General features: G+C 53.3%; 3 protein-coding genes across 3 annotated transcripts; 2 read left to right on the top strand and 1 right to left on the bottom strand.

Annotated features, from left to right (window-relative positions):
* Window positions 1-235: 235 nt before the first annotated feature.
* On the bottom strand, window positions 236-2,206 carry LY79DRAFT_539774 (2OG-Fe(II) oxygenase superfamily protein). Its single transcript, XM_060556833.1, is given in 6 exon segments — window positions 236-399; window positions 410-508; window positions 563-714; window positions 788-876; window positions 1,002-1,690; window positions 1,788-2,206. The coding sequence occupies 4 exon segments, from the start codon at window positions 2,072-2,074 to the stop codon at window positions 673-675; spliced, it is 1,107 nt and encodes a 368-aa protein (XP_060418719.1). The 5' UTR covers window positions 2,075-2,206; the 3' UTR covers window positions 236-399; window positions 410-508; window positions 563-672.
* A 193-nt stretch (window positions 2,207-2,399) lies between these two features.
* Window positions 2,400-5,613, top strand: LY79DRAFT_599281 (uncharacterized protein). The gene is made up of 7 exons (XM_060561818.1): window positions 2,400-2,732; window positions 2,849-2,932; window positions 3,025-3,396; window positions 3,576-3,846; window positions 3,958-4,124; window positions 4,274-4,500; window positions 4,648-5,613. The coding sequence occupies exons 1-7, from the start codon at window positions 2,536-2,538 to the stop codon at window positions 5,436-5,438; spliced, it is 2,109 nt and encodes a 702-aa protein (XP_060418718.1). The 5' UTR covers window positions 2,400-2,535; the 3' UTR covers window positions 5,439-5,613.
* Window positions 5,614-9,830: 4,217 nt separating this feature from the next.
* LY79DRAFT_506847 (major facilitator superfamily transporter) lies at window positions 9,831-11,742 on the top strand (the record flags this gene model as incomplete). Its single annotated transcript, XM_060553760.1, has 4 exons — window positions 9,831-9,876; window positions 9,969-10,069; window positions 10,131-11,613; window positions 11,672-11,742. 4 exons carry the CDS (start codon window positions 9,831-9,833, stop codon window positions 11,740-11,742), a joined length of 1,701 nt encoding a protein of 566 aa, XP_060418717.1.
* Window positions 11,743-12,382: the final 640 nt, after the last annotated feature.

Here is a 12,382-nt window from a genome sequence, read left to right as displayed (position 1 = left end):
AGCCTACCGAGGGACACAACATGTTCAATGTTTCGGCGACGGGCCTTTGGGGCACCTGGAAACCCCCCCCCCCCGGAGTCGACTCCGGATCGGATATGGATCAACGGGCTTGTTGACTTCTGTACTGAACCCGATCTCCCCTTTTCATGGCGCCGGCACACTGTCGTGTGAGAGACATCACATCACGTCGCCTCGAGATGTAGTTGAAGGGCTATGCCTGTAGAAGTAGAGTTGCAATCCACAGTTTCCCAGGGCTCCTGATTCGTGACTATGTATAGTAATCGCTGACATTGAACGGTCTCTCCTTCTTGGGAGAGGGCCGAGCGTCTGGGTGGGGCTCTTGTCCACCGCCGTCCACCACCGTCCACCACCGTCCACCACCGTCCACCGCCGTCCACCGCCGTCCACCTGGTACAGAGTACATAGTAAATACCGCGACAATCGGGATCCTGCTGACTTTCCATTCACCAATGGTATGCGCGTCGACCCGAGAAACCCGAAAGACGGACTTTGCTACAGTCAGTTGGTTGATTACCTTCTTCCAGATACCGGTATGCCTTACCTTTACTTTTGAGAGCAGCCAGCCCACTACAATCGAGATGACCTGATTCGGATTCTCCAACGCGTGTTCCTGCGGCCCAACTCCACGAGGCGAATGCCCAAGCAGTCTCGCTAGGCAGTGGTTTCCGCCAGGGCCAAGCGCTTCGCAATAAGCTGTCCGTTCCACGTCAGAAAATCCCTGCCGCTCCGGTGATCGCCTTGAGGAAAACAAGATTCACAGACTAACCTCACCGCATGTTACAGGTTTGTACTTGGCTGGGGTATTCTCGTCAACGCAAGTTGGCAGAACGCCAAGTTTCTGGTCGAAATTGAATCCTGTATAAGATAAAATAGTCGGGTCAGCCAAAAGAAGAAAACATCCCCACAGATGGACGAAATAAGAAGAACGGCGAGCGAGGTATGGGCCTCGTCCCCGGGACGCTGAAAAAGGTGGCCCATACCGAAGAAGAAGGGCATCGAGATCCTATCTTCTCTGCCATGCTGGATTACCCGATGGACTGTGGAGCTCAGCCTGTCGTTGGTCATTCGCATGAAGAAGTCGCCAATGTTGACGACAAACGTGCCGCTGATGGGCGGTGCCCACACCCATTCCCCCGCCCCATTGAGCACCTGCAGGCCCCTATGCCCGTCCTGCCACAGAAGGGTCAGGATTTGCAGGTCCGTATGCGCGCCGACCCCAACCTCGTCCGGGTCTTGGACCGGCTGGTCGCCGTGGCCCGGGTAAAAGTTTATCGCGAAATCGCCGCCGGGGTAAGTTGTCAAGGGATCGAAGTGGTCCTCGGGGAGGTCGAGGGCCAGGGCGATGATGCGTATCAGACGGCGCGAAAGCGCCAGGCACGCACGCCAGTGGGCTAGCACTGATGACTTGAATCCCGGGAGCACAGCAGAGCTCCCCTCGTCGACCCAGTCAAAGTCTTCCTTGGGGAGATGCTGCCTGACGTGCGCGGGCACTTGATCGAGGACGCCCTCGTGGAGGGGGTCAAACTCGGGCTCGTAGTGGCACATGAAGGCCTCTTTCCTGTCCTTGGTCTCGGCCGGGTTGGCCTGCCGTTCCCGGAAGCCACAATACCCGTAGGCCGAGGTACTTGACTCCAGCCTTCGCTTTTGCTCCTCTGGCAGTTTAAAGAACCTGTCGTGATCCAGTGAGCTTGACGATCCTCGGAACGCCGGAGGCGGGTCTCGGTCTAACAACGCGGGCCCGGTTCCTGGTTACTGGTGAGACCTACTCTATGCCCTTCTTATGAGCGGCATCTGTGACGTGCTCCGGAATACCGTGGTTCTTTATGTAGAAGAACCCGCTCGTTTCCGCCGCATATAAGATCGCACGAGCGACGCTCTTGCGGGCATCAAGGTCTCCATTCATCCCTTCCAGATCGATGATAGGGATCTCATCAGGCGTGCAATCGCGCGGCGGGTTAGCGGACACTAATCTGTACGTCGGGCCATCGTAGCTATTCAAGAAGATCCGCTTCTTGCCAATCGGCACCCTCTGTGTTTCTGTCATGGTAGCCATTTCTGGACTCAAGCGGGATGTGATCTGGTACGGATATTAATACGTCGTCTTTCGGATGCACAGACAGGCCCATCCACATCGGTGATCGTTGGGTATATATAATATATAGAGAGAGAGTGTGTGTGTGTGTTTCTCAGAAGCTTAAACTACCAACAGAATCACGTTTTCTCGAGTCCCTACATGCATTCCTCCCTAGAACGCTTTCTGGCGGGCGGTCCGTCGATTTCCGGTTAACTCCTTCCCCACCCGTGCGCAATATGACATGAGGTTGCGGGGTTCTCTCGGCCAATCGATAGGCTCGCTGAGATCTCCGTGTATCTCCTGTTTCGTCCGAGACCACAAGCCAACCACCACAATCCTCTACGAGACACCTATCTACACCCATCGAACTCGTTTGTCACACAGCTTCCCGCAAGCAGTTTCATAAGCTAGCGGTCTCGGAGTGCCTTCGAGAGGGAGAGATGCAGAATGAGGAGAACTCGCCTAGCTTTCGCCGCCGCAGGCTGAGCGATGGAAGCCGACGGGATGAGGCGGGGAGAGAGGACTCGGGCCGGAAAAGGAAGAGGCGCATTCTCTCATGTGATACGTGCCGCAGGCAGAAGTGCCGATGCGAGCTTGACGAGGAGTCGGATGTTTGTGCGCGGTGCCGCTCGCTGAGGTACGTCGGCTGGCCAGCGGACATGGGTTGCGGCAGTCACTTGGAGGGCAAACGATCCAAATGAGCCGGACCAGGCAGTTGAGATAAGGATAGCGGCAAAATGCTGATTACGACAGGATCAATTGCACGTGGAACGACAGCGGCGATACGCACTCGGTTTCTTCCCGTGAAGCACCAGTTAAGCCTGATATCGAAGGAAGGTAAACTGGATTTGTTTCCGTTCCCTCCGACATACACTCCTTAAAGCCGACGGCTGCACATAGTACATATGCTCAACATTCGTCTATCATAGGTTTCGAAGTCTAGAGGCTTGGATTGTTGAACTCAGGGCGACGGTGCAGGCGCTCGCCTCTGGGAGTCGGCCAGACGTGGGGCGGGCTCTGGCGACAGGCCATCAGGAACAGCAACAGCAACTGCGACCGCAGGCGCAGCCGAATCGTACATCTGTTGACAAGAACGGTAACAGAGACGCCAATGCTGCCAAAGAGTCGAATGACGAAGATGTGGAGCCGGCGGATCGGGACGTCTATCTGTCCCCGGCGGAAGTCATACGGAAAGTTGGGAGACAGCTGAGCGGGGGGCATCGAAGGACATTCGACGTTCAGACCGACGTTGTATCGCAGGGCATTTTGGATGAGAAAACAGCCCGAGATCTACTTGCCGAGTGAGTTTTGTCCCCGGCTGACTTCATATGGTCCCAAAATCACACACACACACACACACACACATATATATATGTCGGAAGGAAGGGGGGAGAATATGGATACGAGGAAAGATACCTCCTTCTCTGTATTTTGGACGGGCTGTAGAGGGCAGTTCTCACATAAACTAAGCACTATGCAGATTTGTACGCCGACGACGGCACACTCTTCTAATCAACAGCGAGGCCGACCTTGCCTCCAGGAACATGGACCTCCGGCACGCATCACCCTTTCTGCACGACGTCTGCTGTCTGCACGCAATGCGGTTTTCGGAGCACAGCTCGTCGGTGCTGCACCGGCGCATTTTTGAGCACGTTCGGCTGCAGATGGGCCAGCTGATGATCGCGAGCCCGTTGCCCCTGGAGGAGTTGATGGGGATTCTGATCATGAGCCTGTGGGCTTCGGCACCGTCGGTACGTGAGTGCGCTCAGCTCGGCACAGAGACAAAGTTGAGTTGCAACGCGGGAGAAATGGGAACATTGGCATTATAAGTGCAGACGGTGCTAACAATACGACGACATCAGGGACCCGAATATATCGATAGTTGGTTAGTAAGCGGACACTGCGCACAGCAAGCGATGCTGAGCATCAATTTCTCGGAAATTCTATCGAGGACAAAGTCTGGGACGTCGACGGAGGGAGATCAGAGGGTTATGAGGCTTTGGGCCAACACCTGCTTGGTAAATTTGCAGTAAGTCCCTGTCCCCGAACTTCCCTCGAACAGGCCCCCCTTTAGGAATGAGGAGAAGAAAGTCGAGGAGTGGACTTTAATGCGTGAAATCATCGCAAACAATTTGCGAGCAACTTCCGAAGACATGATGCTGACGAGCCACCTTCCAGCTGGGCGGCGACAACTGGCCGGCCGGCGACTGTCCCGCCCGCATATCTCCGGCAGTGCAAACTCCTTCTCGACTTTGAGGAGGTGACGATTAGGGACGCCATGGTATATGCCGAAATAATGCTTTACCTAGTCCTGCAGGACAAGTTCTCGCAGGGGCTATACCTGGGCAGTGATGGCACATGCGCGGAGCTTTCCGCGTGGAGAACCAGGTGGAACTCCTTGTTTGGTGAGTTCAGAGCGTGAAACGGCCACTCTGGATGAGCATGGCTCCTAATACAATGTGGCGCACATAAGCCACTTTGTGGACACGATGTGGACGACTTGGCGAAGAAAGGAAAAGAAATGTACAAAACTGACGCGTTTGATTGGACAGAACTTTCTGCCTCATCGACGTTGAGAATAAGCTACCCCATCGCGTGGCTGATCCTCGCCCGGCGCTCGCTCGAACACGACCAGGCCGCGCCAGACCAAGACTCCTTGTCGAGCTCGCCGAGACCTCACCCGGTTGACGCTGCGGCGAACGACGGGGCTCACGACCAGCCGGGGTCACAAGGACCCCCCGACATGGCGCAATCCCGCGTCAGCACCTTCGCGACGGATGTCGTCCGGGCGTTCGTCGACATGCCGGCCCCTCGCGCCGAGGAGTTGCCCGAGTTCCATCGGCTGTGCGTGGCGTACGCGATGCTTATCATCTCAAAGCACGAGCAGAAGCCGGCGGCGGCGGCGGCGGCGGCCGGGGGCTTGCCGTCCGACGCGGACGACGAGGTGTTGGCACTGCTCCGCGCTGCACAGAAGCATAATGGCGTCACGGGTAACAGTGCGCCGTCGGCGATACAATTCGGGCTCGAACGGGCTCTGAGGAAGGTCTCTTCACGAATCGAGGCCCGCTCGTCAGCCGATGGAGCCGTGCCAGGTCCCGCCGTTGCCGTGGGTCATCATTGGGGGGGTGGAATACAACCACCGGGCATGGTAACGGCTCCCACTTGGTCTCAGACGACGCAGCAACCGCAACAGGGCACCCCAGGTCAGCAGCACGGTCAAACCCCCTCCTCTTTTACGGGAGACACACTGGCCCCTGAGTTTGACGGCGCTCTGTCGCTAGAGACGATGGATTTTTTTTTCAGCGGGGGACACCTCGGGCTCGGAGACCACTCATTCTTTTGATCTTGGAGATGGGTCTGTGACATTCTGATTAATAGTCCACGTTGCATTTTGGCATGTCCGTACCGTATCTAGCACGCATTGCCTGAAACGCTGCCAATCTCCATCGCTGTGTTCAAATCGAGCCATGCTCTCTGTTTTCAACCAACTTCTGTGTTTTCCAGACAAAGTTCCAGCCAATATCGTTTTTTTTTTTTGTGCGTTTGACGTCGTTAAACAGCGATGTTTTCTGCAACTTACGGCCCTTTCAAGCCTGTCGTCACAACGGCCTAAATGTTTGCGGGTTAAGTCGGTGTGCCAAATCCGTAAAGACGCGGTCTCGCGGCAAACATAGTCGGATATCAGTCGGCTCAGTACACATCTGGAATTGCCGGCTCCAGTATGCGCCTCTGAAAGTTACCAAAGGTGCAGGATTCAAACTTTCTGTACGGCAGGAGTTCCGTCCGCGGCGTCTTGTGCGGCGCCTATTACCCGAGCCTTTGTTTTAGAAATTTTTTGTAGCCGCCAAACCTAGTCGTTACGAGGACTATAGCGGCCGGCCGTGAACGGCAATTCGACTAGTCTGTCCCTCCATATAGCATTGTGTATATAGTGTCTCCTAGTTGGCATTGCCTGGAGGTTCTACCTAGGTCTCAAGGCCTAAAGAGGCCATCCGCTTCGACGGGTTCGCGACCTTGATTGACGTCCTGCTAGGCAATAGTTTCCTACAACTCAGAACCCGGTCTTCAGTCAGCGTTTTTGCATATAACATACTTGGCCCCAGCCCTAGTCAAAGAGGGGGAAGAAAGCTCGTCAAAGCAGCATGGTTCCAAAATACAAGGCTTGAACAAAGACGTTTTCCATACAAACTGCACAACCACATGAGGAGACCCAAATAAGAAGAGATGTATTTTCATGAGGCAGAGGAGGCGCAAGCAGGAAAACTCCACCGCATCTACCTAGCCTGACGAAATTTTGTAGACGGCCAGGAAGAAATATATTGTCACGTAACAAAACAATACCGTTAGTTACGTGGGCAGTAATAGTAGCTTATATATCGTGACCCACCCCCCAGATTTGACCTAGAAAGTCAGATCTGAACACACTTTTGATGAAAACCTAGTTGGGTACATCTCGCTAATCATAGGTGGTGAAGATCCATATAGACTTTGGTAGGATTTTTGACCAGGGGACTGACCCTAATGGGAATCGAACCCATGGTGCTTAAGATCTATAGCCAGTTACTGCACTTAGATTAACACATATACCGTTATGGCATATAGCAGGTAGGAGCTAGGCTTATAACTGTCACGTAACAAAACGGTACCGTTAGTTACGTGGGAAGTAATAGTAGCTTATATATTGTGACATATATTGACCGTTCTTCCCGCTTCCAAAGGCGATGGGAGAGGCAGACTAACCGACTATCCAACCACGTCCTCGGGTTTTGTGACAATGAAACTTTGGTTGCGCTTTGGTTTCAAGTACATGGATGCGGGCTGAATTGGAAGAACTGCTGTCTTTGATGCAGGTCAGTGTTGTTCTAAGTATGCCCTTCCTACTCGTCTTTCCACGCGCTTGCGGATTGCCATATCGGGTAACAACGCGGGTACCCATGTTGTTTCCGCTCCGCCTGCTAGTGGACTCCACAAAGTCGAATACGCTAGGCCTAAAGATGCTGGATCGGGTCCCGCATGGTTGAATTTCTGTCACTTTTTTTTGTGGGCCGTGTTCGCTGCCTTTTCTGACGATGTTAAGAAGAAGAAAAAAGAAAGAAAAAAGAAAAACACCCAGTGGCCAGTCAATTTACCGTGTACAATGTAGGTTATCGACCGCAGCCAGGTCGGGGGGTTTTTTTTTTCTTGCCCAACTGTTGTTCATTCAGCATATAGAGTCACGTCGCTTGAAAATAGAAGGAGCTTTTCGGGGCAAGCGATGAATCTGCTCTCCATAGGTCAAATCATACCGGAGAACTGTCATGTTTGGATTTATGGGCGCTCAAAGGATCTTCAATGAGTTTGAATTATAGCCCATAGTTTCTGGTCAAAGTGTGTTTAAGACTCTCTTACCGTCTGTATAGCTTGATATTTGAGATGGAATTATTTCCGAACCTGATGGATTGAAGGTCAAGATGCAATCAAGATGGTCCGCTGTTGACATGGGCGTAACGGATCGTCTATTAGACAGGAAGTACAAGTCTTGCTGCAAAACCTCTTTGGACACAGAAATCCCTCTTGGTCTATAGTATTTTATCAATAAAGAGTTGAATCCACTTTAGATATCTATCTGACTGCCTACCTAACCTTACTGGACTACTTACCACCTAGTTAGGTCATAGCCAAACTCAGAGTGGCCTCATCGAATTTCATGGGCGTTAGTCAAGCCCACGAGCTACCTTGCCTACCCTGGACACACCCGAGGCTGCGCGGACTCGGCGAACTCGAGTCCGGCAGCTATGCGTTAGAAATAGACGAAAGCACAGAATCGAGATAAATCTAAGCGCCCTCCTTTCGTACACCCCCGCATGACGGACCAGACGGACAATTCTCCCATATAAATCAACATCAAAACCTCGAGTCGATGATAACGACATCATTTGTCGCAACAAAGTAGCATCGCTGTTTACCAAGTATTTTGTTTTGGTTTTTAAGCATAAGCTTTTCTATAGCGCTATAAAAGATGGAGAGCTGTACAAAATATGCGCCCCAAGGCTTAACAAACAGCAAGGCGGGCGGAAGAAGGTCCGTATGACAGAATGGATCCCAAGGTTCGTTTGAGATTGTAGAGAGTTCGTCACCACCGGTACCATTTTGGCATCGTCAGTATCCGAGCAGGCGGGTGACAAAAAAAGCCGCACTCACAAATTACAGTGGTTGATTCGAGTGCCTATGCGCTAAAATATAGGGTATATGGGTATTATTTCAGCATCTACCTCCCTACCATATTGTGGATCCCCAAAGCACAGGCCACCTTAAGTCAACTTCACTGAGTGCGGCTTAATTTGGCACCCGCTTGCCGAGTACTCCGTAGGTGTGCTCAGACGTTGAGTTCGGGGCTTTCGGATGAGGTAGAGAAAAACGGGAAGCTCCGGCCAATATGATGGAGATGGTTGGTGGCCCCTATGCAGCACCTACCTAGTTAACTACAGGGTAGTAGGGTAAGTTAATTACCCCTATGGTGTTACCCCCCATAGCTGACATCAGGATAGAGGGGGAATATCCACCAAAAGTGAAGTCCCGTAGCGGGGAGGTGAACATTAGTTACCGTATCCTCTCAGCAAATGTGAAATCCGCACGGGCCACGGGCTGCTGGAAAGGGGTAAGCGGGCTGGCAGAAACAGGGATCTAGATGTGGCAAATACAGGAATTCATTTACGTCAGCAGCAGGTAGGTGGCAAGGGTTAGGGTTATATGGGTGGGTGTGTGTGTAGGTAGGTTGACCGCCTGTTATAATGGGACTAGCGTGTGGCCCGTGCGGATTTCACATCTGCTGAGAGGATACGGTACCTAAAGGGGTAAATAACTTCGGCCTGGTACCATCGTACGTACGATGTAGACAACCAAACATTTGCCTCCTAATCGCTGATTTTCCCCGAACCGGGTGTATTTGTACCGGGAGGTGGTTAGCGGCCGCCCGTCTCCTTGAGTTCGCTGGGGCCCCGGGGGGTTTGAAGCATGGTTTCCAAAGAGGTAGGTTGGAGAACCCGGCCAAGACAGGCTTTGCTGGGAAATCTCAGTTGGCCGGCCAGCTGGGATGCTCGGGTTTCGTCTTTTCTTTTCATTTCTTTATCACCTTTTAAGGTTTAATGAGCCACGAAATTCAAGACAATAATAGCATTGATGGGCGACCGACCCCACATGCCAATAGCCCCTAGCGGTCCAAGTAAATATACCCAGGTACCGTACCGTACTTAGGTACCTACTTACCGCGTACCTACTGCCGTCTCTGCCTCCATATTCACCCTATGACTCCAACCACGAAAAGAGCGACGAAATCGATAAATCATTATGGAAAGATTATAGCCGATTGATAAAAGCGGATTGCTTACCTATCGGTATGGTATATAGGCACCTCGTTCTCGAATAACGGCTTGCAGGCGCTGCGGCACAGATCTAATTAGACTGTTGTACAAGTATTTGTACTGCACGAACGAGCCCGTCAGCTCCACTATGGCCGACTTTAGTTTGGGTCGGTCCTACTTGGTAATATGGGGAAAAAAAGGCTAATCCGACGCTCCGGGTCCTTCTCCCCTCCCTGTTTCCCTTGCTCTTTTCCCTCCCCAGGTCCCTCTTCTCTCAATGAAAATGCCTGGTGACGGCCGTCTATCTCTTTTCGTTCTTATCATGTCATGATTCCTCGCCTGTCACACTGACTGCTAACATTCCAGCACCTCTACAAAACCGACCACCTGTAGCCATGGGTCTCGGCGTGCTCGAGTCCAAGACCTTGAACAATGTGCCAGGTAAGTCGTCCCATGCGTGCGCGCTCTTCTCTCCTAGTGCCCGCATTGGCCTACTGTCATCCCATTGCTCACGCTCAATGTCAAAACTTCAGGTACGACGCGCTACTTCGACGATCCCAGCCGTCCACAGACCGCGACCGATGCCCACCACGGATTGAAAGTCGATTCGAGCGGCGACGTGCCTGTCATACTCGTGAGCCGACAGAGCCCCCGTCGCGACCTGTCCACCATGGCTGACAGCGTCTCCTCAATAGATTCCCCAACCCTCCGACGACCCGAACGACCCCCTCAACTGGCCCTTGTGGAAGCGAGACCTCATCACCCTCATCCTCTCCCTCTCAGCCATCTTTGCGACCGCCCTAGGGCCCATCCTCGCCGCCAACACCGTCACCATCACTCTGCTCTTCCGCAGCAACTTCACCCACGTCGCTCTCCTGACCGGATACTTTCTCCTTGGTGCTGGTGCCGCCGCCATCTTCTTTGTTCCTTCTGCGCGTGTCTGGGGTAAGCGCCACCTCTTCATCTTGGGAATATGCATCCTCATCGCATCCTCCGCCTGGGCCGGCGCCGTCGGAACGAGCTACAACTCTCTTTTGGGCGCCCGGCTCGTCCAGGGCATCGGCTGCACGCCCTTTGAGAGCCTCGTTAATGCTGCCGTCGGTGATTTATACTTTGTCCACCAGCGCGGCTCGCGCATGGCCTTCACGAACCTGGCTGTGTTTGGCGGCGCCTTCTTCACCCCTATCGTCGTCGGCAAAATCACCCACACTATCGGCTGGTGGTGGACTTTCTACCTCGAGGCCATCTTCTGCGCCATTATGCTCCCCGCCGTCTTCTTCTTATGCCCGGAGACTGCCTACCGCCGGGACGCCGCGCTCAACACCGACATTGGCGCCGAGTCCATCGAACTTGCCAACAAGCCCAGCGACTCCTTCGGGGACGGTCCAACCGGCCCGCCTAGTGACGACCGCGAGAAGTTGACCGCCGGCTCTTCGACGGACGCACCGGGGCTGGAAGCCAGCCGAGGAGCTCACACTCCCAAAAAGACATTCGTACAGTCGCTTGCCTTGTTCGACGGCCGCAAGACGGATGAGAGCTACTGGAAGCTTCTTCTGCGCCCATTTCCGCTGTTTATCCAGCCCGCCTTCCTATGGGGGTGCTTGATTCAGGGCGCCATGATCGGTTGGACCGTCTTCATTGGTGTTATTGTTGCCGCCATCTTCCTGGGACCACCTTACTTCTGGAACGAGGTCAACGCCGGGTACGCCTACGTGGGCGCTTTCGTAGGAGCCCTCGTTGGGTTCGTCATCGCCGGTGTCTTCTCCGACTGGAGTGCCACATTTATGACTCGTCGCAACGGCGGCATCTACGAGCCAGAGTTCCGCATTGTCATGGTGCTTCCCATGTTTATTATCGGCGGCGTGGGCCTGTACGGCTTCGCCATCACCTCTGCCGGTCTCGCCAGCCAGGAGTACCACTACAGCATCCCGCTCGTCTTTTTCGGTTTCGAGGTCGCCGGTATGGTCATTGGCGCAGTAGCCAGCTCCCTGTACATTGTCGACGCGTACCGCGAAATCGCTGTCGAGGGCTTCACCATCATGATTATCTTTAAGAACATCTTGAGCTTCGGGTTGACGTACAGCGCATACGATTGGATCGTTGCGGGTGGAATCAAGCCCACCATGATAGCCATTGCAAGTATTCAGGTGGCAATCTGCGCTTCGAGCATTCCGATGTGTAAGTTTCGCACCCGATTGTATGTGACTAGGTATGGCAGGACTGACGCGTCGTCCAGACATTTACGGCAAGCGCGTCCGCGCTTATTTCCACCAGCACGATCTGCTCAAGCTGACCGGTCTGCGATAAAGCGTCACTCGGTTATTTTGCAATCTTGTTTACTCGATCCTGGGTCTGTTGAGAAGCATTGCCTTAACTCACTAAGACGAGGCGTCGGGGGAGCAGTAGTACTCTACCCAATCTTGTTGTCCCAGGAGAAGGACACATACCCCGCCATTGGGCGGCGTTGCGATATATCTAAATCTTGCCTACTTTGGCAGTGTAGTACCAAATACAGTTAATGCTTAGTTTATCTTCCTGATGGTGATTAGTGGCTAGGGACAGGAGCGGGCGAGACCCGCCAAGGGAATCGGCACCACGATTGCTTCGGTCCGAGGTGGATCAGATACAGGTTCCACTTCCCACCAGCTGCTTATCGACCCGTAGATTTTCTTTTTTTCTTCTACACAGATACACAGATGACAAGCAAGTATTTGGCCTTGTGACTCGACCTTGACTCCTTCGACATGGAAAGGAGCAACCTTCCCCAGGTGCGTGCATGTCTGCGCATCATCGTATCCGTGTGTTGTTCAAGGCCCGAAACTGGCGGAGGAGGAAGGGCACACGCGTGTTGGAACCAAACATTCATGTATTTAACAGAAATGACAAGTCGAATTCCGGTTGTATGGTGGGTATATATACGCCGGCTATGTCGTGAGCGGGTCGGTAT

Source organism: Colletotrichum navitas (assembly GCF_030913465.1).
Source record: "Colletotrichum navitas strain CBS 125086 chromosome Unknown LY79scaffold_6, whole genome shotgun sequence".
Classification (NCBI taxonomy): Eukaryota; Fungi; Ascomycota; class Sordariomycetes; order Glomerellales; family Glomerellaceae; genus Colletotrichum; species Colletotrichum navitas.
Note: the sequence above shows the minus strand (reverse complement) of the source record. Positions and strands in the feature narration are given on the sequence as shown.